The sequence below is a fragment of the Octopus bimaculoides genome, chromosome 4 (assembly GCF_046866305.1).
Source record: "Octopus bimaculoides isolate indiv1 chromosome 4, ASM4686630v1, whole genome shotgun sequence".
Taxonomy (NCBI): Eukaryota; Metazoa; Mollusca; class Cephalopoda; order Octopoda; family Octopodidae; genus Octopus; species Octopus bimaculoides.
This window is the reverse complement of record NC_142931.1, coordinates 100,129,756-100,156,814: the sequence shown is the minus strand read 5'-3', so window position 1 is coordinate 100,156,814 and position 27,059 is coordinate 100,129,756. Positions and strand designations below refer to the sequence as shown.

General features: G+C 36.3%; 1 protein-coding gene across 1 annotated transcript in view; it reads right to left on the bottom strand.

The window, feature by feature from the left end:
* Positions 1-27,059, bottom strand: part of LOC106871796 (kinesin-like protein KIF25) — a 495,647-nt gene that overhangs the window by 269,453 nt on the left and 199,135 nt on the right. The window contains exon 6 of the mRNA XM_052967306.2: positions 25,938-25,983. Within this exon, the coding sequence (XP_052823266.1) occupies positions 25,938-25,983 (46 nt within the window). The remainder of the gene's footprint in view (positions 1-25,937; positions 25,984-27,059) is intronic.

Here is a 27,059-nt window from a genome sequence, read left to right as displayed (position 1 = left end):
TCTTTCCCATAAACTGAGTGTATGTTTCGAGTTGCTTCGGCTGCATAATTTCCTTTTTTGTACTCATAAAGCATTATGTGCTTCAAATGGTCTTTGGATACTTCCATGTTAGAAAATGTTTGAATCAAAGAAATTTTAATTCTGTTATTCTGTAAAATAATATTTAATTAGCTTAAATGTACACAAAAGCATAAAAATAATTTTTAATTCCATTAGACATTATAAAATACTATTAAATTTCATTCAATTTTGAAAAAGGTAAAATCAGACAGAACTTATGGGATGACCTGATATGTATATGAGAAGGTACCCAAAAGTAATCAGAAACGTTCTCTGTGGGACAAGTCTGTTGTAGTTCAGGTTTCTGCCACTAGAAGCCACTTGATGCAACCCTCTGGCATCAGTCTAGTAACTGGCAGCATTGGGTGAAGTTGTACTGCCACATGGTGTTTCTCTCCTGTTCATCAATTTTTGAGATGGCTGAAACAAAGGGATAGTGCGCTTCGATAAAATTCTGTTTTCTGATGGAGAAAAAGGCAAGCAAAACAGCTGTCATGCTTCAAACAGCTTACAAGGACACTGCCATGGGCAAAACACCAGTGTAGAAGTAGATTTCATGCTTTAGGAATGGTCACTTGTCGCTTGAAGATCAACCTCATTCAGAATGACTATCAACCTCCCGAACAAATGAAAACTTTATGAAAATTCATGAACTGATCATAGAGAACCATCACCAAACAATTGATGAATTTGTTGATATGGCTGGTGTGTCCTGGAGCTCCTGCCAATGAATTTTGAGTGAGGAATTGTGAATGAAAAGAGTTGCAGCAAAATTTGTGCCTCACTTGCTCATGGAAGATCAAAAGCAGTCACAACTGAATGCATGTTGTAAACTGAAAGAACAGCTGGAAGTTGATCCAGAATTTTTTTCAAAGTTCAGCACTGGTAATGAAAGCTGGTACTTTGGGATTAACAGATGTGGAAGAGGTGAAGAAAAAATCAACGGAGGCATTAAAAGGCATCAGTTTGCAAAATTTCCAGGACTGATTCAAACAGTGAAAAACGCATCTGGACCAATGCATTGCTTCAAATGGAGAATACTTTGAAGGCAGTAAAAGTGTAAACATGTAAAACTAAGTGAATAAAATAATATTGCAAAATTCTGGTTTCTTTTGGGAACCCCCACATGTATGCATGCATGCATACATACAAGTGCCTTACCATTTTGTGTCCAGCAAAGGGAAATACTTAAATAAGAAAGGAAATGTATGTATGTTATTCCATTTTATTACTAGACTTTTTGTCAATAGAGAAATAGTTTTGCTTCTAATCTAGATCCAAGGCTTCTTCATTGGAATTTTAAACCACATCAACAAGGTGTTTATGTGTTTTTGTTTGTATATATGCAATATTTGAGTCAGTGCATGTGCAGATTTGTACATCTTGTTTTTTTTTTTTTTGTATGTATTCTCATGCATATACTTAAATGCTGAACTTTTGGCAAGTTTTGCAAATATTGACATCACCACTGATATTTGTAATTTTCTAATTAGCTTTCTACTGTCTGGTTTTGTATGTATGTACGATTCCTTTTTATAGTTTTATCTAGTTTTTTTCTTGCTAGAGTTTAAACCGGTCACTAATAAAGTGACAAAACTTTTTGAGTTAAGAAAGTTCCCAGTGTTTGTAAATATGTGGTTGAGTTGGTGTGTTGGTTAAAATGTCAATGCATACACCCAAGTGTATGCATCTGTTCACATAAGAATCTCAGATGGAGATGTTTTTGAATGTCTTACAAATCTTCACTGTGCCATTATTAGATTAGATTTGGATAATCCACGTCAGCTTCTTTTGTTTTTTTACTATGGTACCACATATTTCTAGGTTTTTGTGCAAATTTGTTGTATGATTGTATGTATGTATGTATGTGTAGATATGTATGTATGTAAACAGTATATATATATGGATTGTCTGTGTATATATGCATGTCTGTATATATTGAAGTTATTTCTTTGGGATTCATTTAAATTTTTTCTTCTGTAGGATCATCTCAGTCTCTAACAAAGTGACAAAGTCTTTCTTTTTTGAAATCAAGTCAGCTGTTGGCATTTGTGATTATCTGAAATAGTTGAGATTAGTTGGTGTGTGTGTGTGTGTGTGTAACACTAACTTTAAAAAACCAGCCAGCAACTTAATCACTTATCAATCTGGTGAGCACATAAGCCAGATTGACTACCTCCTCACCAGACAACGACATAGATGGATGCTTAAAAATGCAAAGTCTTTCCCAGGTGAAGAGTGTACAACCCAACATAGCTTGCTAGTTAGTGACTTCAGAATTAGAGCTAGAAAGACATGGAGAAATAAATCAATCTGGAAAAGAAGACTATGGAAGCTCAAAGACCCAGCAAACAGATTAGGGATTTATTAAGGGAAGCTTCTGATGAAAGAGAGGAAGATTTGGTGATATATAGCTTATGGGACAACTGGAAGTTCTTGCAGGGCAATCTACTGAGGGCTAAGGATGAAATCTGTGGTTGGTGTAGAGTTCCAGCTAGACCAAGGGTGACATGGTGGTAAGGAGGTTAAAAGTGTTAGCGTGAAAAAACCTTATAAGGAAAAAATTTATTAATTGATAAATTGTTGATAAATTCTTATAAAGATTTGGTTTTGACTTGGTTTCTAAAGCTGGATATCCTTCTTAATACCAACCACTTTACAGAGTGCTTTTTATGTGGTACCCATCAGTAGTGCTTTTTCGTGGCACCAGCACCCACACCAGTGCTTTTTATATAGCACCTTGGGTTTAGGATCATAATTCTGGTGTGATGGGTGGGCCTTCTTGAATACAGCAATTCACACATATCTTGGTCCTCTGTCATCTCCTTGTAAGGCTCAGCATCTTGAGATCAGTCTTCACTACTTCATCCCCTGTCTTCCTGGGTCTCCATCTTCTGCAACTTCCATTCACTTTAAACAAATCTATTGCTACACAGCCCAATACAGCTGATCTCTATAGTAATGCATGATTTTTGTTCCTCATCTCATAAAGCAATATTTGGCCTTTTGTGCTCACACCAGGTCACTGTTTTGATTGAAATGTTTTGCTGTCATTCAGGTGTGTCTTTGGTATGACCATCAGGACAATCCTTCTTGTGTATAGCATAGTAAATAGCTTTAGTGACAATGTCCTGCCTCGTGAGAAGGTGATATTTTGTGGACATTTTTTGACAACTGCTAATGATATAGGTGGTATTCCACATTCGTGTACATGTGCAATCAACATCTATCACAATGTAACAGTCTAGAGGAATTCTTATCTCTCCTGTTGATCAGGTATTTAGTAGCTCTCTCCTGTTCTTGAACTTGAACAACAAAGACATGGCCTTCTAGGCAAAATGTGATGTATCTATCACAGGTTCAGGAGAGGCTACAGCTGTCAGTGTTGTCAGCATTTCATAGTTTGTGGGATATGTACACATGCATAATTTTCTTTTGCTATAAGTATTTTCCTTGCAAGTTTCTGTTTAAGTTGGTCATCCCAGCCACCCTTGATGCACATTGAACAGGGATATAGTCAGAGTGCCTTTTCAGGAGTTCTTCACTTATTCTTTTAATGTTATTACCTTCACTGTTGAGTATATATTTTACCTGTTTCTCCCTTTTCTGTTCAATGTGTTGTCTAAGTAATACTATACAGCAGTCAAAGCCCATCTAGACTGATTTTAAGCTTCTGCCTCCATTCTTCCTCTATTTAACGTAGATTCTGTAAGTATCACTGCTGAAGTAAATTTCTTAATGCATCCAACCTGGTGTTTCAAATTTTTGCAGTAGCACTAGCACTACAAAAGCATTATGAGACACAGATTTATTACATACAAACTGTTTTGAGTCATTACAAATAAACTGCTTTGATTTTCATTCCATATGATGAGATTTTGTTTTGTTTTTTTTGGTTTTTGGTCTTTTTTTTTTTTGTCACTCTGGTTTTACTCACAGCACCAACATATGCAGTATTCCAAGTCATCTGTCACATTCACCATAATGATAAGGAGAGAGACAGAACACCAATATCTATATTTCTTATTTGACTACATAATATGAACACTTATTCTGACCAGTCTCTATTCCTATGTCCTGCAAGAATGATGTAACCACTTCTGACTGTCTATTGGCATTATAACTATAACTCGAGTATGTTTCCTGGTCTTATGTTCTACTCTCAATACCTTCCACAATCTGCTGAAGCATTATTTTGTTACTTTTGTTTTCCTCATAGAATCAATATATGCAATATTTTCATCAATTTTGAGGTATTTATATCATTTACCTCTAGTTCTTGTCTGGTTGAAAATTTTTCCTTATTTAACTATTAAATATGAACACTTACACTAACCAAACTCCATTCCTATCTTCTATCCAATCTATCTCATGGCATCATGAATATTGCTCAAATACAGCCTAAGGACCTCAACAAAAATGATGCAGTTGATATTTATTTTTCTCTCCTCTACACATTCTATCAAGTAGTTATTCCATTTCCTCAACAAAGCTGACAAAAGGTCCACAGTTTGAAAATCATTACGGATAAGCTGTTACCCTGCAATATTCCTGTTGCTAACCAAATTCTGTTAAGGACTAAAGTAATAGCTTCAAGTTTTATTGTTAGCTCTGTGGGCCTTGGTATCAGTCTTTTAATGACATTGATTATAGCAGATAGAACCCAACAGTTATTACATTGTATGTTTTGCAGTGATTCTGAAGGAACACAGCCAAACAACCTGTATATAACTTATACATAACATTCAAGTATCATTGAGTCCAGTAGTTTTTGTTCACATGCATCTCCTTATTTTTTAGGTACTAATGTTGCAAATGCAACTGCCAGCCAATCTGGCACATTGAGTTCAGTTTCCATTATTCTGGTGAATAGGTTAATGATGCCTGCTCAGTAAAACATGTAATTTCTGTACTAATAACTGACTATCAGATCTCGCCAAGATGATTTTTCATTAGGTAATTTTGCAACAACCATCAGGAGAGTTTGACCGTTGATCTTTAAAATTTTGAAAGAGACATTTGTGCAGTAGTCATTCTATTGCTCAACTAAACACATTGCACAACAGTTGTGTTGTCATTTACATTCCAAATTATCCTCCCACACAGACACCAAATGATTCGAAGTCATTCTAGGGAGGAGGGGCTTTTACAAACTTGTTGGTTTTGCCTTTTATACTGCAATATTCCACTTAGTACAAACTTGTGATTGCTGGCTCTGTGTTTTAGCTTTTCATTTACCACACCCTGATCATATTTAAGAATAATTAACTTACCTATTAGTATTTCATATTGATAATTCCTACAGACCTTAAATAATCTAACATAAAGTCACAGTTGGTGGTCTGTGAGTCTATCATTCATTTTGCACTTGTTTATAATATCTAATTGTCCAGTATTATTTTTGAGTTTGTTGACATTTGTCTGGAGAGAGGTCATTCACTTTACCTTTTCCTCATTACAGTTGATATCTGTTACTTCCATCTGTTGGCAAATGATAACTGCAAAACAGTATAGTAAGAAATTCAGTGTCCAAAAGTTGGGATTCTTGATCTGTGCTGATGTTCTTTAGTGACTCAACAGATCAAGATTAACATTACAAGTGGGTTTTCTGTTTATTCTTGTAATTGCTCTTTAATGTAGATTGTGAAGTTTTGTTTCAACCTTATATTTTGAACTGCGTTTTGAGTCGTTTATTTTCTTCACTCTATTCTGTTTGTTCTGAAGCAGCAACCACTTGTCTCTGTTATGGTGGCATGCTCATCTCAGTGTTAATGCTGTTATTGTTATCACATCAGTTGTAATTCATGTTTCTCAAGAGATAAATCCACTTGTCTGTTCTGACATTTATTTAACGAGCAATTTTGATGATCGTGAATAACAGCAAATTTTTTCATAATGAAGGTGCAAAGTAGGTGTGTTGCCATAACTGTTTGGCTCTGAAATATGAATTGTTGTAGCATTTTTGATCCCAGGAACTTTTCTTGTAGCCAAGTAATCTTCCTTAGCTGTTTCAAGGAATTGATACAGGTCTTGATTCTATTCAAAGATCCACTGGACTCACTCTCAGTAGTTTTGCAGCCTCTGATAGCTAACCCATGTTTCTGTAGTGTATGTAATAGTATGTGCATGTTTTGAGTTTCAGTTATTTCGTACCATTTCATTGTTGATAAAATCTTGAAAAAAAAAGGTGTTTCCTTACATTTATCCAAAGATTACCAGATTTTCATGTATAATTGGCAAAAGTTTTAAGGAATAATATTCATTATACAAAAGATGAATAGTTGCCTTATGCCAACATAAATGACTTTGACACCAGATTATTTATGTATGTGATTATGTATATATATATAGATGTGTGTCCTACAAGTATGTATGAACATAAAGAATCAGTGTGTGTATGCATGTGCTACAATCTAGATACAGCAAAATCTGTGCTAGTCATGTGATGTTAAGACAGTAACAGTTAAGGAATTGCATATCCTAAGTAACAATTTCACACATACACACACATAGATGGATAGATGCATATGCGTGTATGCCTATGACCATGAATGTGTTTATGTTGTGATCTTTACTGTAGTTTTACATATAGAAAGAGATAAAATAAATATCAGACTGATAAGTATCAGGAGATGCCCTCAATCCGATGACTAGAATCCATAGCATACACATGTACACATGAATATATGTGTATGTATATGCATATATATTCTTTTATTCTTTTATTTGTTTCAGTCATTTGACTGCAGCCAGGCTGGAGCACCACCTTTGGTCAAACAAATCGATACCAGGACTTATTCTTTGTATATATATATATATATATATACATACATACATACATACATACATACATACATACATACATACATATTTACCCTTTGTCATTAAATTAATAAGGTAAGTCATACCGTTCACCTAATGGCTATCTTCATCAAATTAAATAACCTAAGCCAGCACAATCCAGAAAGTGTATGAAATAAACTCACCAACAACCCCAAGCAAATCCACAATCAAACGTCTAACTTACAAATCCGTTAAAAAACTAAAATAAGTGTACAGTTAAATACTATGAAGAAATATCACAATTCAACATTAAAACTTGTAAGCACATAAACAATCATACCTATAAATTTATAGTATGCATTCTATCAAATATATGTATGTATGTATGTATGTATGTATGTTCAAGGTGTATTCATTAAAGATTTCCCATGTTCCACTTCCCAAGGACTGGGATAAATTAAACTCGGCATAATTATTAGTCCTTCTCTACATAGCCACAACCAATGGGGACACACTTCTTCTATTGCTTTATGCAGCTGTGAAGATCTCATCTGTAGAAATCGGTAGGTTGCATCCAGAGCCAAGACTTTACCATGGAAATAAGTACATCATCATCCGAAAAGTGCTTCCTCTTCAAAAAAGACTTCATGGTTGGAAAGAGGTGGAAGTCAGATGGTGTGAGATCGGGAGAGTAAGGAGGATGAAGAAGGATTTTATAACCGCAGGAGTGTGCTTTCATTTGGGCAACATGCACATTGTGAACTGGGGCATTATCTTGGAAGTAGTGGACCCCTTTGATCAGCATGCCACGCCTCTCAGATATGATGGTGTCCCACAATTTCTGCATCAGAGAAGCATAATATGTCTCATTAACTGTGGTGTCCTTTGCTAGAAAATCTGTCATCACTATTCAGTGCTGGTCCCAAAAGACTGTGAGTGTCACCTTGCCTGCTGAGGCTTGGACATGAGCCTTCTTTGGAGGTGGTGAGTTATCATGCTTCCATTACTTCGACTGGACTTTAGTCTCAGGAACATAATGATGAGCTCATGTATCATCCTATGTGATAAATCTGCCGAAAAAGTCTTCCTCGTTTTCTTGGCACCTTGCCGAAAGAGCCTGAGAGGAATTGACTCGCTTCCTGCTTCTGAAGAGGTGTGAGCATATGAGGAATCTATTGTGCAGACAACTTCTACATTAGCAAATAGTCATGAATGATTTTTCCCATGGACCCTACAGACAGACAGACAGACAGACAGATAGATAGATAGACAGACAGATCTACACATGCATATACATACACTCATACATGTACACTCATGCACATAAAGTTATATAAACGTAGATAATATACAATTAAATAAATTTGGTATTGAGTCCATTAAAGGAATTAATGCATGTGTATATACACACATGCACACACACATACACACACACACACACACAAATATATATCTTACATGCATGCATACATACATGTCTGTCTGTCTGTCTATCTATTTATCTATCAATCTATTTATCTGTCTGTCTATCATGTATATCTGTTGAAAATATCCCAGAATAATGGTAAGGGAGCTATGGGCTAATTATGCCAGTCAGTTGCTTTATGTGATAGCTGATAACATTTGGGGAATTGATTTGCTCAGAGCTGTCCAAGGCTATACAACAACAATAACAGCATGCAGTTAATATTTCATGGATCAATTAATATAATTAAATGTACAAAGATAAATAAGAGTAAAAAATATGTCAAATTTAGTAGAATGAGTGACTGGTTTGTTAAAAAAACTCATTGTGCAACTAAATGGTTTGGGGTTTGATCCCACTGTGGGGCGCCTGGAGCAAGTATTTGCAACTTAAGTGCCACTTAGACAAATAGCTTCATTGTGTAATTTGGAGGACAGAAACTCTGTGCGTGTGTGTGTACATACACACACATATGTATATACATGGTGGGCATGTAGTCCTTGTACAGAGTCTGATCAACTCTAGTACTTAAACCTTAAATCTATCATGGTATCTGATGTTTTTTTAAACCAGACAATGTACTGAAAAGACACCAACATAGACTGCATATCTGATTTGGACTACCAAGAGCTGCAGTTAAGTTCTGATCTTTATAGATTTTAAAATGTCTTCTGAGGCCTCTGTTAGATTTGCAGACCTTATGACACACATGGCATTGAAAGGAGTGTATGGATATATTGGCAGAGTATATATATAAATATATATATATATATATATATATTGGGTTGTCCGGAAAGTTTGTGCCGACTTTTAAAGGAAAGAAAAAGGTCAATAAATACTTGCCATTACATTTTTAATCAACCAAATATGAACCATTTTGCTGCACAATGTGTCTCCATCTTTCCTTTAACTTGAAAATACCCTCTTCCCAGAATTGAGGTGGTTTCATGGCAAAAAATTCAACAAGGCATCTTTTTACATCATCCAAGGAATTGAAATTTTTACCATTAAGACTATTCTGCAGAGACCTGAATAAGTGGAAATCCGAAGAAGCAATATCTGGTGAATATGGAGGGTGGGGTAACACATCCCAGCCGAGCTGCAGCAATTTTTGTCTGGTTCCCAAAGAAACGTGCAGTCTTGCATTATCATGTTGGAAAACAACACCCTTCCTGTTGGCCAATTCTAGATGTTTCTCTTGAATTGCTGCTTTTAACTCTTCCAGTTGTGTGCAGTATTTCTCAGAATTAATTGTCTGGTTACTTGGGAGAAGTTCATAGTACAGAATTCCTTTCCAATCCCACCAGACACAAAGCAAGACTTTTTTAGAGTGAAGACCCGCTTTTGGGGTGGCTAAGGGTGGCTGATGTCGCTTACGCCAGGATCGCTTTCTCTGAAAATTTCGGTAGATAATCCATTTCTCATCACCTGTCACAATTTGTTTTAAAAAAGGCGTGTTTTCATTCCGTTTATAAAGCAAATCACAGATGGAAATGTGATCCAAAAGGTTCTTCTCACTCAGCTCATGAGGTTCCCAAGCATCGTAGCGATTTGTGTACCCAAGCTTAACCAGGTGCTCATGAACGATGGATTTTAATAGGTTGAGGCTTTCTGCCAATTCTTGGGTTGTGCAATGTGGGTTATTCTCAATTAATGACTTGATTTGGTCATCATCTGTAGTAGATAGTCTGTCTGATCACTCTTTATCAATAAGGCTACAATCTCCAGCTCGGAACCTTGCGAACCACTTCCGTACATTTCTTTCAGATAAAGAAACATCACCGTAAACTGCACATATTTCATTGGTTGCTTGTGAGGCATTTTTCCCTTTACGGAAAAAGAAAAGCATGAAGTGCCAAAAATGAAATTTCTTATCTTCCATTTTAAAGGGTTACAGAATTAACACAGGTTATAGGAACATAAACCTTCTTCCACGAAAAGATAGCTTAAACTGTGCTCTAAATGGAGGTGTAGTCAAATCCTATTTTATGGACTCAACCATGTTCTAAAATAAGTCGAAAGGTAAGCTACTATAAATCAGCACAAACTTTCTGGACAACCCAATATATATATAAATATACTGGCGTGGGCATGGCTGTGTGGTAAGAAGCTTGCTTCCCAACTACAAGGTTCCAGGTTCCACATGGCACTTTGGGCAAGTAAGTGTATTCTATCATGGCCTCAGGCATATATGTATGTGTGTGAGTGTGTGTGTATGTAAATACACACACATATATGTATATTGTTTCTAATTCAAAGTCAATAAACATATATATATATATATATATATATATATATATATATATGCGAGTAAAAATAAATACAAAAAAGGTGGGGTTTTTTGTATGATTGTGTATAGAGGAATATATTATTTAGTTTAAAAGAGTTCCAACACTGTCTGTTTTTTATGTTTTATTTATATTCCTGCAGAACCAATGTGGGGTATAGAATATGGAATATACAATATATAATATAATATACAATATATGATATAAAATAAAATAAAATAAAAATGGATGGCACCATGAAAGAAAGTATTGAATGTAGATGAAATATTGAGTGTTCAATATAAAGGATCAAATATATAAATATAAATATAAATATATAAAGGCGACTCGAGTTTCAGGGCTATTTCCCTTCGTCATGGCCGGTATGACAGACTTTAACAGACTGTCACAGTCTGTTAAAGTCTGTCATACCGGCCATGACGAAGGGAAATAGCCCTGAAACTCGAGTCGCCTTTATATATTTATATTTATATTTATATATTTATATATTTGATCCTTTATATTGAACACTCAATATTTCATCTACATTCAATACTTTCTTTCATGGTGCCATCCATTTTTATTTTATTTTATTTTATATCATATATTGTATATTATATTATATATTGTATATTCCATATTCTATACCCCACATTGGTTCTGCAGGAATATAAATAAAACATAAAAAACAGACAGTGTTGGAACTCTTTTAAACTAAATAATATATATATATATATATATATATATATATATATATATATATATATATATGTGATACCATGTAAATATTTGTGTTAAAATTTAAAAAATCTCCTTAGATGGAAAAAATCAAAGGCTGCCTGTGAGATGCAAACCCATACCCTCTGTAAACATGCCGGGAATTTTTTTTAACTTCCAACATTTTCCTTCCAAGAGGCTTTTTAATCCAATATTCTTTACATGCAGTTACTTACAGCTTCATCTACTTTAAGTTCCACCATTGATAATGATTTATTTCATATCTCTTGATGCATCTAAATTCATATGCTATTAACAATATGTGCAGATATATATATATATGTATATAATAACAATAATAAGTGATAAAGGAAACGGAAGATAGATTTAGCTCTAGTCTTTATTCACTACAACAATTATTTCCACCCATTAGCAATCACACACACACACATATATATATGTATATATATGAAAATACAATCATCGCTAAATGCGATTAAAGGTTTCAAGACACCTACATTGCTAGAAATAAGAGCTAAAATGCTCCTAATGCTGTAGGAATAGCACATAAATGTATACATATACATATGCTGACAGGGACAGCAATTGCCAAAAACACTGACTCAAGAATTCTTTAGACTGAACGTCATATTCAGATATTTGCATAGCCTTCATCAATAAGGACCACTCATTTGGCTGATTCCAGGCCAATCCGCCCATCAGCATATATGTATTTAACATAAAAAATTATCGATTATTTAGTGGATCACTAATGTGTATACAAAACTTAGTATAAACAGCTATGCGCAATGTGATTTTATAAAGGAAAAATACAATCCTCACTAAATGTGACTAAGGGTGGCAAGATGCCTACATTGCTAGAAATAAGAGCTAAAAAGCTCCTACTGCTGTAGGAAAAGCACATAAATGTATACATATATGCTGACAGAGCCTGCAATCGCCCAAAACACAGACTTAAGAATTCCTTAGATTGAACATCCAGTTTCAGCTGTTTCCATAGCCTTTATCAGTAAGGACCACTCATTCAGCTGCAGTATTTTAGCACTTATTTCTAGCAATGTATGTGTCTTGGCACTCTTAGCTGCATTTAGGGACGATTTTATTTTCCTTTATGATGTCACATTGCACATAGCTGTTTATATTAAATTTTACATGTATGTATGTATCATCATCATCAGTGTTTAACGTCCGTTTTCCATGCTAGCATGGGTTGGATGGTCTGATTGAGGTCTGGAGAGCCAGCAGCTGCACCAGGCTCCAGTCTGATCTGGCAATGTTTCTACATCTAGATGCCTTTCTTAATGCCAACCACTCTGAGAGTGTAGTGGGTGCATTATACGTGCCACCAGTACAGGAGCCAGTCAGTGGGTACTGGCATCATCCACGTTTGGGTGGTGCTTTTTATGTCCCATCAGCACAGAAGCCAGTCAGTGGGTGCTGGCATCAGCCATGTTCAGATGGTGCTTTTTATGTGCAACCAGCATGGAAGCCAGTCAGGCAGACCTGGCAACAGCTACGATTTTGGTTGTACTTAACTCAACATGTCTTCTCAATCATATCATATTCCCCGACACATCAGAGGTACTCTTAAATAGGTCAGACTTGTAACACTGGCATCAGCCATGGCTGCGATCTCACAACATATCTCCAAAGGTCTCAGTCTCCTGTCATTGTCTCTGTGAGGCCCAATGTTCGAAGGCCATGCTTCACCACCTCATCCCATGTTTTCCTAGGTCTACCTCTTCCACAAGCTCCTTCCACAGTTAGGGAGTGGCACTTCCTCACACAGTTGTCCTCATCCATATGTAACACATGACCATACCAGTGCAGTCATCTCTCTTGCACACCACATTTGATGCTTCTTATGCCCAACTTTTCTCTCAGGGCACTTACAGTGCATGCACACTGACATTACACATCCAGCGGATCATACTTGCTTCGTTTCTTTCAAGACTACGCATGTCCTCAACAGTCATGGCTCATATTTCACTGCTGTGTAGCATAGCATTTCGTGCACATGCATCATACAGTCTACCTTTCATCCTCAGCAAGAGACCCTTAGTTGCCAGCAGAGGCTGGAACTCCCTGAACTTTGCCTAGGCTATTCTTATTCTAGCCACTACACTCTCAGAGCAACTACCCCCACTACAGATTTGGTCGCCTAGGTAGTGGAAGCTACTTCTAGTTTTTTCCCCCGGCATGTGATCATATCTGTTTTTTGTATATCTTCAGTGTTTATTGCCCCTGTGCATCTGTCACACACAAAAGTTATCTTCCCAGTTAGCCTTCCTTTGATATTGCTGCACCTTTTATGAGTTCATAGCTTACACTGGGTACATCGTATGGAGTTTCTACCCATGCCTTTTTTTACAGATCGAGCAGGGCCATCTACCTGAAGGGGAATGTGATTTGACAGCCTTCCTACTTACTAACACTTTGGTTTTTGCTAGGTTAACCCTAAGGCCCTTTGATTCTAGACCTTGCTTCCACACCCTAAACTTCGTCTCTAATTCTGGGAGTGACTTGACTATAAGAGCAAGGTCATCAGCATAGAGGTGTTCCCAGGGCAGCCTGTCTTGAGTTCCTACGCTACTGCCTGGAGGACTATAATGAATAAGAGGGGGACGAGGACTGAACTTTGGTGGACCTTTACCTCTACCTGGAATTCTTCACTATACTTGTTGCCAACCCTCACCTTACTGACAGCATTCCTGTACAGGGCTTGTACACCTCTTACCAACCAGTTGTCTCTCCTCAGTTTCCACATTGACCACCAGATAAGGGATCGGAGGACCCTGTCAAAGGCTTTCTTCAAGTCAAGAAAAGCCAAGTACAGAGGTTTATCTTTGGCTCGATATATCTCCTGCAGTTGCCTTATCAGAAATATAGCATCAGTGGTACTTCTACCGGGCACAAAACCAAACTGCATCTCATCTAGGCTAACTCTCTCCCTAATTAGTTGGGCTATGACCCTCTCTGTGACCTTCATCACCTGATCCAATAATTTGATACTTGATTTCTGTCTAAAGCATCACCTTTACCCTTGTAATAGTTGACTATGTTGCTGCTACACCAGTCATTGGGTATGACTCTTTCTACCTGGTCTACGATGCAGGTGTGTGTGTGTGTGCCTGCATGCGTGTGTGCGTGAGTGCGTGTGTGTGTGTGTATGTGTGTGTCTTATGTTTACTGGTCACATCAGTAACTTAGAATATTAAATTTATAAATTTTTGTTACATGTTGTCTGAATTCTTTATTCAATTTGATTTACTCTTAGACAGTATGAACATATTTCTGGTGTTTCCACTGTAAATCAGAGACAGCCACTTGGCGACAATCTGTATCTTTAGAATACAGAACCAAATTTGTATTTTGCTCTTCGTACAGTTTTCTTTCCTTGGTGACATTCTTACTAAGTCTTTTTATACAGTCTAAGTGCAACTCAAAACTGACTGTCCTGTCAGGAGTATAACATAATTCTCTTTATGTTTTTGATAAGAGCTGAGAAAGACAGCTCAAAAGACAGACCTGAAAAGACAGAGCTGACAATTTAGCAGATATGTAATTTCTTGATTTATTCTATCAAGAATATTACTAAATCAGTTTATACTAGAATGTGCTTTTAGGTCAATTGTTAAATAAGTACTCACATAGTTATGTGTGTGTGTGTGCATGTCTTTTATCTTTTATCTCTATTACTTGTTTCCGTCATTAGACTCCAGTCATGCTGGGATGCCATCTTGAAGAACTTTTAGTTGAAGGAATCAACCCCAGCACTGTTTTTAAGTCTGGTAGTTATTCTGTTACGTATTTTTGCCAAGCCACTAAGTTACAAGAATGCAAATACACCAACACCAGTTGTCAAGCAGTGGCAGAGGGGACAAACAGACCCAAACACTCTCTCTCTCTCTCACACACACACACACACACACACACACACACACACATATCATGGTACTCCGTCGGTTACGATGACAAGTGTTCCAGTTGATCCAATCAATGGAACAGCCTGCTCATGAAATTAATGTGCAAGTGGCTGGGCACTTCACAGACATGTGTACCCTTAACGTAGTTCTCGGGTAGTTTCAGTATGATACAGAGTGTGACAAGGCTGGCCCTCTGAAATACAGGTACAACAGAAACAGGAAGAAAGAGTGAGAGAAAGTTGTGTTGAAAGAGTACAGCAGGGTTCACCACCACCTCCTGTCAGAGCCTCGTGGAGCTTTAGGTGTTTTCATTCAATAAACACTCATAACGCCCAGTCTGAGAATCAAAACCACAATCCTACAACCATGAATCCACTCCCCTAACCTCTGGGCCATTGCATCTCCACACACATATATATACAATGGGTTTCTAAGTTTCTGTTCAACAAATCCACTCACAAGGCTTTGGTTGACCTAAGGCTATAGAAGACACTTTCTCAAAGTATCATGCAGTTAGACTGAACCCAGAACCATGTGGTTGGGAAGCAAGCTTCTTACTGCACAGCCAAGCCTGCTCCTGTGTGCATACACAGTTAGTTATCCTATACAGCAAGGTGTTATACCTTTGTATGATGCTACCCTTGTATGCAGTATCATCATAAACTGCTACAAAGGCAAAAAAGATGCCTTTGAGAGAAGCAGCTACAGAGGAATCAAAATACTCTTTACTCTCTTTTTACTCTTTTACTTGTTTCAGTCATTTGACTGCAGCCATGCTGGAGCACCACCTTTAGTCGAGCAAATCAACCCCAGGACTTATTCTTTAGAAGCCTAGTATTTATTCTATCGGTCTCTTTTTGCCAAACCGCTAAGTTACGAGGACCTAAACACACCACCATCAGTTGTCAAGCGATGTTGGGGGTACAGACACAGACACACAAACATATACATATATATATACATATATACGACAGGCTTCTTTCAGTTTCCGTCTACCAAATCCACTCACAAGCCTTTGGTCAGCCCGAGGCTATAGTAGAAGACACTCGCCCAAGGTGCCACGCAGTGGGAATGAACCCGGAACCATGTGGTTGGTAAGCAAGATACTTACCACACAGCCATTCCTGTGCCTACTGGTTATGGTCACAGAGAAAATCATAATTCAAATGGTAGACAAGAGAGTAGATTTTGATGCAAACTACAAAAGTGGTGGGGAAGCACTATGAGGATGCAGTGACAGCACCCCAGCTACCACACACACACACACACACACACACACACACACACACATACATATGATCATATGTTAAAATCAAGCTGTGAGGAATAAGTGCTGAACACTGCATTAGTGGATAAATATTCTCACTCAACATGAAACCATTGGAAGCCTGGTTAATCCAAAAACTGTGTATATTTATATATGTGTGTGTGTGTGTATGTATGTATGTATGTATAATATATGTATGTATATATAATGATGACTCAAACTGCCTCACTTTGGGAACTTATCCAAATGTAGACATTTCAAACAAATACTGAAAGCAGAACTGGATTTGATATAATCAACTAAAATCCCTTGAAAGTGGAGCATCAGAATGACCACAGTCTAATGCCCGCAAAAAGTAAAAGAATTAAATGTAGGAAAAAAATATCAAATAAGAAACAATGCTTATAAAATAGATTATTTGACCACTTCTAACATCTGATATAATGAAAGATTGCCCAAACTACTAGTGTGCCAATTCCATTCAACTTGACTGACAGAATTTCATAGATCTTCTTTGTGAGAACTAAGTAAAATGTAAATTGTACATTGGAATGGATTTGGTCTTTAAAGCCAATTAGTAAAAGCAACAGCATGTTTTAGTATTATTAGACGTCCTCAGTGAAGTATATTCCACTCAGTTGGCATGAATTGAAGTGAACTGTCTATCATCTATCTATCTATCTATCTATTTGTCTGTCTGTTTGTCTGTCTATCTATCTAGCCCTTTCTTTATCTATCTATCTATCACTCTCTCTATCTTTATTTATCTATCTATCTATTTATCTATCACTATCTCTCTCTCTTTATCTATCTATCTATCTATTTATCTATCTATCTATCTATCTATCTATCTATCTATCTATCTATCTATCTATCTATCTATCTATCTATCTATCTGTCTGCATGTCTATCTGTATGCAGCCTCCTGGCTTGCCAGTCTTCAGTCAGCATGGAAAGTAGACGTTAAATGATGATGATGATATATATACATATATGTGTTCAGGATTCATAAAGACTATAGACTCGGAAAATTGATTCTCTCAAGTGCCCTGCTGGTTCATTAGAGGTAGTGAATAATTTCTGCTACCCAGGGGACCAAATAAATAGTGGATGAGGATGCACAGAGAATATGATAGCTAGAATAAGAATAGGATGAAGGAAATTCAGAGAGCTATTACCTCTATTGAATACAAAAGGTACATATACATACACATATATATATGCATATATATATATATATATATATATATATATATATATATATATATATATATATATATATATATATATATATATATATATCATTTATATTATTTAATTGAATGTCATGCATCTATTTCCAGGTGATATATGTTATAATTTAGAATAAACAGTAAAAGGTTGTCATTATAGTATTCAGAGTTTCAAATGTCAGGGTGAAGAGCTACGAAGCATTCTCGTCGGCTATTAATGGCAACAGATGCTATGAAAAACTGTTGAATGAAAGGGAAGTTACTCTAATAGGTAGAAAAAGAAAACAACAAAAAAGATAAAAAGTACACACACACATGCATACATGTATAAAAATATATGTGTATGCAACCTCATCCTCATATACACATAGGTGTTTACATGCATACACTTAACAATTCTCCTACTGATATTCTTAACTAAATTCTTAAACACAATGGGTGGGGTGCAGAAACCTACATTAATATAACTAAGTCTATAGTTGGGCTTTCTATAGGGTTTGTAAATTGAAAATTGTCAGGTTAGTATTTATTGTTATGCTAAGCTCAAATGTTTTCATAAGATGGATAATATCTTTCCTTAACCGACCTTGTGCTGGTCCATTGGTAATCTTAGCTAAAACTAGAGCATTGTCCCTATAAAGAGTTAAATATACACCAAGAAAAGCTTTTCCTAATGTGACAAGCAGGAATGGCCCAATGAGATCGTATATGCCTGTTCCATCATATGACCCCACGTTCTGTGTCTGCTGTCTTGACCCGCTCTGTGTTCTCACTGAAGAGTAAGGTCTTTCTGGCATGGAGGATTATATCATTATCGTGTTCACTAATCTCTATAAAATCGCTTGCAAAAGTTTTCTAGCAGTTTTCTAGAAATAGATGCAGGGTGGTTTTTAAGCTAGCTCCTGTGGAGGGCGCCTGTGGAGGGCTCCTGTGGAGGGCTCTTCATTAGGCCTTGTGCCTTACAATGACACTTCATGCATTGAATACATATTAAATTTTATTAAACTTAAACACACATCCCCTTCATTTATACAGATATGCATATGTTTGTATATGTGTGGGGGAGGTGTGTGATAGGAGGGTGTATATGTGAGTGAGTGTGTGTATATATATATATATGTTGTTGTACTTGGGGATGGTCATATTGCCAGTTTAGCCAATATATATATATATATATATATATATATATATATATATATATATATATATATATATATATATATATGTATATGTATAAATATGTACACATATGTATATACATGTATGTGGGAATGTGAATGTATGTCTGTATACATATATATATATAATTGCAGCGTGAAAGGTGTTTATAAGCCATTTAAAATAACACACAAAAACTGTTAGATTCACTTCAACATTTAAATTTAATTTGTCAAAATATTTTCATTGGTTTGAGACCGCGACCTGTTCACTGACAAAATTCTGTGCTGCATTTCAGTTGTTATTTTAAATGGCTTATAAACACCTTCCATGCTGCAATTGTTTTCGTTCCAGCACACGATCTCAGATCAGGTCACTTTCTATGCAAGTACATCTCCGTAATATATATATATATATATACTTATATATATATATATATATATATATATATATATATATATATATATATATATACGTATATTTATATGCATAACTGTCTAAATACATATGTATTATGTTACATGTATGCATGTAAACACTTATGTCTATATGAGGATGAGGTTGCGTACACACATACATATATATACACGTATGCATGTGTGTATGTATGAGTATGTACATACTCATATGTTTGCTTGTTTTTGTGTGTGTGTATGTACATGTACATGTTTGTGTGTGTGCTATGTAGACGTTGTGAATGTAGGAGGTTTATGTCCATGTATTGTGAGAATATGGTTGTGTGTATTTACCTTTATCCTTTTCTTATTTTTCTACCTATTAGAGTAACTTCCCTTTTATTCAATGGTTTTTCATAGCATCTGTTGCCATTAATAGCTGATGAGAATGCATTGTAGCTCGTCGCTCCGACATTTGAAACTCTGAGTACTATAATATCAACTTTTTACTGTTTGGCACCTGTGCCCAGTGTCGCCTTTCTGGCACTTATGCCTGCGGCATGTGTAAGGACTTTCGAGCGAGATCGTTGCCAGTGCCCCTGGACTGGCCCTTGTGCGGGTGGCACGTAAAATACACCATTTTGAGCGCGGCCGTTGCCAGTACCGCCTGACTGGCCTTCGTGCTGGTGGCATGTAAAAGCACCCACTACACTCAAGGAGTGGTTGGTGTTAGAAAGGGCATCCAGCTGTAGAAACTCTGCCAAATCAGATTGGAGCCTGGTGTAGCCATCTGGTTTCACCAGTCCTCAGTCAAATCGTCCAACCCATGCTAGCATGGAAAGCGGACGTTAAACGATAATGATGATGATGATATAGATATCCTTTATTTATCTAATATCGAGGACTCATTCTATTGTTGTTACTTTTTATTATTATTATATACTAGGTTAAAAGGCACCCTATCAGGTGGCTTTAAAGATAGGTCCTGTGGAGAGCTCTTCATTAGGCCTTGGGCCCAACAATGACACTTCATGCATTGAATACATATTAAATTTTATTTAACCTGAACAATATTTTTCAAGTAAAGAACAATTTTCATCAAAACAATGATATAATTAGTCGCTTGGAACTTATTGCAAAGCTGCATGATAAACAACAGTACCACTACCATTGCCACCACATCTGCTATACACATACCATTCAGACTTCTGATGCCACCACCATCAATACCTTTGACGTCGCTGCCTTCCCCTCCACCACTATCACCTCTGTCTTTCGCATCGCTTACTCTTACCGTCATCCTTGACCGCCCCAGCTACCACTACCATCATCACAACCGCCTCCGCCTCTATCACAACTGCAGCTCATACTATTACTATCACCCCATTATCATCAGTGTTCAGTATGTTAGTTCAGTGGTCAGTCCCTCTTTCTCTCACATACCCACTCTTACTTTCTCTTTTATTATTACTCCCACTGCTACCATCAACACTACTACTTTTAATAAAAAATCATCAACTCTCCCTAAATTTCTTTGTCTCTCTTTCTCTCCTTCTCTTTTCCTTTCTCGTTCTCACTCTGGCTTTGCCACCATCTAACTGTCTTTATGCTTAATATTACTCTCACCCCAGCACAAGGAATAGTAGAAGTATCATTGAATAGTGAGAGAGGAGGTCAAAATGTGACACACTGACACACAGAAATTAGTTTGTGCATTTATTATATTAGACAGACAGACAGACAGACAGTGAGAGAGGAATGGAGGGAGAGAGACAAACAGAAATAACATAGACTGTGTATATTAACATTATGGCTATGGAAAATACCTCAGAGCAGTTTTCTTCATATCAATACTAAATACACTAACAGAAGTAGAAGAATTGGGCAAGGATGGAACACAAGCAATGAAGGAATCACCATGAGCAAGAAACAATTTAATCAATCACAGATCACAACAACAGAACAAATAGCTCAGATGGTGCAAAAAAAAACAAACAAACTGGAAGATACTAAGAGATAAGATAAGAAGTTTCTGATTAAATGATCTAACACAAGCTCATAATGTCCTAATGGAGAAGTTTAAAGAGATTCTAATGGAGCCAGAAACAAAGCGTAACTGATTCACTAAGAATAAAAACTATCTTAATCTTTATGACTAATGAATGATCAAATCTTAAAACCTACAAACACATAATCTGCCTTCTTACAGCAAACAAAGCTTTAACTGCAATAAATTGCAGAAAGCAATTAAGCATCAGGAATAGAATTAAATTGTTTCCAGAAGAGCTGAAGGGATATTCTAAAGGCTTATATGGCTATCAAGATTAAAAACTAGTCAACAAAACCATAACCAAAGATTGTAGAAGGGAAATGAAGAGTCTGAGTATGGTATGGCTTGACTAAGAGGTATTTAACAGTATTTCCGACATATGGATCCTTGAAACATTAGTCATGAATAAAGCAGTCTTTCTCTTAGCTCACATGTACTCTGGTAGTCATGCACTCTAACATTACACATCCATCAAAGCATACTGGCATCATTTCTTTCTAGTCTTTGCATTTGAAGCTCACATCTCATTACTACACATTATTGCAGGTCAAGTTAAAGTGTTATACAATCTACCCTTCACTCTCAGGTAATTTGTTGCCAATAGCTCCCTGAACTTTTTCCAACCCATTCTTACCTTAACTAATGTCAGAGAACTTTTCTCTGGTGCTTTCTTAGTGTGTATTACTAAAGTGCATTTGTCACATACAATGTTTATCTTCTCTGTTAGCCTTCTTGTGATGCTGCTTCATCCTTTGTGTGTCCATAGCTAACATTGGATACAACATATGGAGCTTACACTTACTCCTCTTTTGCATATTGAGCAAAGCTATTTCTCTGATGATACTGAGGTTCTGTCTTCTTTCCTACCTAAATGGACAGACTCACTGCAGATGGATGATACACTGAAATACTACTGCTGACAGCACACAGGCTTACCAGTAAAATGCATACAATATTTGAATTCTAAAAATACATTAAAACAACCTTGAAGAGAGAAAAGTTTATTAAGAGCATAACATTAAACAAGATGAGGAAGTTTAATAGGTCAGTTACAACTCTTACGGACATAGAAATACTTAGAAATCAATAAACTAGACAGAGTAAAAGAATTAAAGAAAAGTTAAAGAAGGAATATTGCAGAAACTTTTGATTAATACTTAAAATAGAACTAAATGCAAAAAAGAAAGAAGTATGATAATAGACATCAATACATTAACTGTCTCAATAATCTATTACAGTTATGATAATTTCAAATGAATGCTAGATGAACCAGCAAAGACTGAAAAGCAAAAATAATAATGACAGCATCTAGAATCCACCACCCTAAACACTAACAGTTATTGTAAATAAAACTTGTTACAGGGTAAAAATGTCTGGTTCATTGTACTGCTGATAATCTCTTTAGTGTCAGTTGTATGATAAAATGAACCCAGTTCATGTTGTGAGATAGAAAAAGCATCCAGATGTGAAAAATCATGTGAAAGTAAAGCACATCTGGCAGTTTTCTCTATAGGTGTGTATGTACACCCAAATTAATGCAACAGGTAGTGAGAAGAGAGATGCTGTGTTGGAATAGACCTGTCCAACCCATGCCAGCATGGATAGATAGTTGGATGACAATGACAACAAGGATGGTAGTAATGTTAGTCGTTACAACAATGACAATAATGGAGATGACATTGACAGTGATAACGATGATGATGATAATGATAATAACGATGATGAAAAGGCCATGTTGGGTGGTGGTGGTGCTGCTGCTGATAGTGGTATGGTGATGACAATGATGATGATGAAGAGGAGGAGGAGGATGACAGCAACAATGATAATGATGAGGATGACAACGACGACAATGATGATGACAATGATGTTGATGAGGGGAGGAGTATAACAACGGTGAAGAGGAGGAGGAGGACGATGACTATGATGATGATGAGGATGATAACAACGGCGGTGATGATGATGAGGAGGAGTATGTTTGTGGTGGTGGTGGCGATGACGAGGAGGAGAGTTTATATATATGTGACATAATCCCTTTTTTGTTCCAGTAATAATAGAATTGCAATTTTCAACAAGTCACCAAAGTATTAAAATTTAAGGTGAGATAACTGCAACCTATCTGGCCATGTGCTGTTGTGTTACGGGTGTTTCTAATGAAGCTTTTACCAAGGTCATTCAACTAGCAAAGACAAAAGTGATATTCCTGCAATGAAAGTAAGATATCATAACAGAAGAATGAGAAAGGAGAATATAGATTGTTTTAATGGAGAAATATCTTATGACACAGAAAAAGGAAAAAAACAAAGCACTAAGATATTTCACTTGCCAATGGCTCTAATTTAGTTCACATGGTAGAAAACAAGAAGAACAATAAGAAAATAATATTCAGCTATTCTGCTTTGATACAATAAAACTGTTTCTTTTATTCTTGACTTGAATCCAATTTTTGTTGCATTAATCCAAAGAAGAGGAATAAATTTGCCATGTGTCTCATGACATGCCAAAGAGAATCAGTTGCAGAAAAACACTGTAATTCAAAAGCATGGCATCTTGTGTCATAACAATTTTAACTAGTAACTGTCCATTATGCTAAAGATGATAAGAGCTATTTTATATAAGCTGGATAAGATCTCAGTGTTAGACCTTAGTGTCTGATATGATGGATCTTAAATCAGTTTTGACAACGAACAATTAATTGTTTGTGCATCTGAACTAGGTTGTCAATTAACATGTAAGTAGGTAAGCGTATTCCACACACACACACATTTATCATTAAAAGTAATTCTCAGGTAACATCAGTGTGACAAAAATTAAATCGTTGAATTACAGGTAAAATCCATTCAATGGGCTTCTTCACAGTTTCCATATCCTCAATTTCACTGACAAGGCTTGGATCAAACCATGGTTATAGTATAAAACACTTGATCAAGGTGCTGTTCAGTGAGACCAAAGCTGTGACCTCATGATTGCAAAGCAAAGATCTGAGTTAAATGTTCATGTCTATGTACAAGACATGATACAATGATATTACGCACACACTTTTTCTAGTACCATTTTTTCTCAAACTGGTCATGGTTTCTAAAACAAAAAACACAAAAAGAAACATCTATGGTGTAAAATTAGAAAGATAAATACAAGATGATTTAAGAGCTATTTTTTATAATTAATATTTTTATTGTAGTTTTTTTTTCTTCTCTCAGCTTTTGTTCTTCATAACAGACTTCCTTTGTTCTGTCTGGTACTGTTTCTATCGAATGAATGGGTATTTCCATATACGTACACACACACACACATTGCTACTACTACTACTGCTGTTGCTACCACTGCTACCACTACCACTACTACTACTACTACTACTAGTAGTAGTAGTAGTAGTAGTAGTAGTAGTAGTAGTAGTGAAACCTCTAGTAGCTACTATTATTTAAGTGCTGAGAATTTATATATATATATATATATATAAATATACACACACACACGATATACATATATACATTTAGTTTCATGACAAACTGCAGTATATTTTGATCTTATGAACTTGTCAAACATTTGATAAGAATATATAATAGAAAGATGCTGTCTTTGAAAAAACTGTACAATAATTAAATATATATATTATCATCAATACTTTGAAAGTCACTTTTGCTTGCTTACATGTGTCAGACAAAATTCATTATGGCAAATTTTCTACAACAGGATGCTCTTCCTATCTGTCTTGAAAAACACAATGGTTAGACGTATTTTCACACAAAATTGCAAACAAATAATGATGCTTAAAGAATGGAAATTTTCAGTTACAACTAACAAATGATGTTAAAACAAAGAAACATAAACACTCACACATGCACACACACACACACACATGTACACACACAAATACACACACACAAATACACACACACAAACACACATATATTTTTAGGAGTGACTGTGGGGTAACAAGCTTGCTTCCCAACCACATGGTTCTGGGTTCGGCCTCACTGCATGCCACCTTGGGCAAGTGTCTTCTACTGTAGCCTCTGGCCGACCAAAGCCTTGTGAGTGGATTTGGCTGACAGAAACTGAAAGAAGTCCATCGTATGTACATATACATATGTATTTATGTATCTGTGTTTGTCTTTCCACCATCACTTGACAACTGATGTCAGTATGTTTACATCCCCATAACTTAGTGGTTTGGCAAAAGATACCAATAAAATAAGTACTAGTCTTAAAAAGAATAAGTTCTGGGTCGATTTGTTTGACTAAAGGTGGTGCACTAGCATGGTCCAGAATCAAAATGACTGAAACAAGTAAAAGAATATATGTATACATATATACATATATATATAGGCAGATCACTTCATTTATAAGCAGATAGATGGTAAGTAGATAGATAGATAGATAGACAGACAGACAGACAGACAGACAGAGAGAGAGGGACAGACAGACAGACAGACAGAGAGGGACAGACAGACAATAAGACAGAGAGTATGCATGTATGTATGTATATATGTGGGTGGGTAGGTAGGTAGGTAGAACACCCAAGAAGGAGAATGGCTGATGAAGTGTGGGCTATGTTGGAAAGAAATTTAAGTGTCAAAAAATAAAAGTTCCACTTACATCATCTAAGAAATATAGAGCCACTTCTGGTTGCTCTGGAGATGTTCTGCAATAGAAATATTTGATATGGTGTTTTAAGAAGTAACTGATGATAAGGGGGGGGGGAGAAAAAGAGACAGAGACTAAAGTAGACTGCAGCAAGTGTGGGAGACAGTGACACAATATATATATAACATGAGAGAGAGAGAGAGAGAGAGAGAGAGAGAGAGAGAGAGAGAGAGAGAGAGAGAGAGAGAGAGAGAGAGAGAGAGAGAGGTAGTGATAGTGATAGTGGAATGAGAAAGATTCTGATAGGAATGTTAGTGCAACAACAGAAGGTACCACATGAGAGTGGATTTATACATTACAACAGGTTTTCTGAGTTGATACTTACTATCATTTAGATTCCCTTGCACCATTTATTAAGGCTATTTTATTTGATGAGGCATTTTATTTATAAATTGAATTCTTTTCCTTGCAGGCAACTTGAGTTTTATGCCACTGTGGATTTCAGAATTGATTTGAAGTAATATACTCTCCACCATAAACTGAGTGCTTTCTTACCCTTTGATTGGCAAACTGTGCCGTGTGTGTGTGTGTGTGTGTGTGTAAGAGAGAGAGAGAGAGAGTGTGTGTGTGTGTGTGTGTGTGACTGTGTGTGTGAGTCTCTGTGAGTGAGTATGAGAGTGTGTGTGTGAGAGTGTGTGTGTGAGAGTGTGAGTGTTTGTGTAAGAGAGAGAGAGAGAGTGTGTGTGTGTTTGTGTGTGTGTGTAAATACATTCAAATGGTATACAGACTTCTTTCAGATTTTGTCTACCACTCACAAGGCTTTTGTCAATCCAATGCAATAGTAGAAGACACTATTCAATGGGACTGAACCCAGAACCATGTGGTTAGGAAGCAACTTTCTTACCCCACAGCCATGCCTGCACCCATTATCTGTGTATGTGTGTGTGTGTGCACACGCATGTGTGTGTGTGTGTGTGTGTGTGCTTCTATGTGTCTCATGATGAACATGAGTTCTTTCCCTGTTTTTCTATATACTTCTATATGTAAGTATACTTTCAATGTTTGCTACATGATTTAATTTTCTGCTTTATGTTTTAAAAACCTGTAGGTCTATCCACAATAATTTGTTCTTTT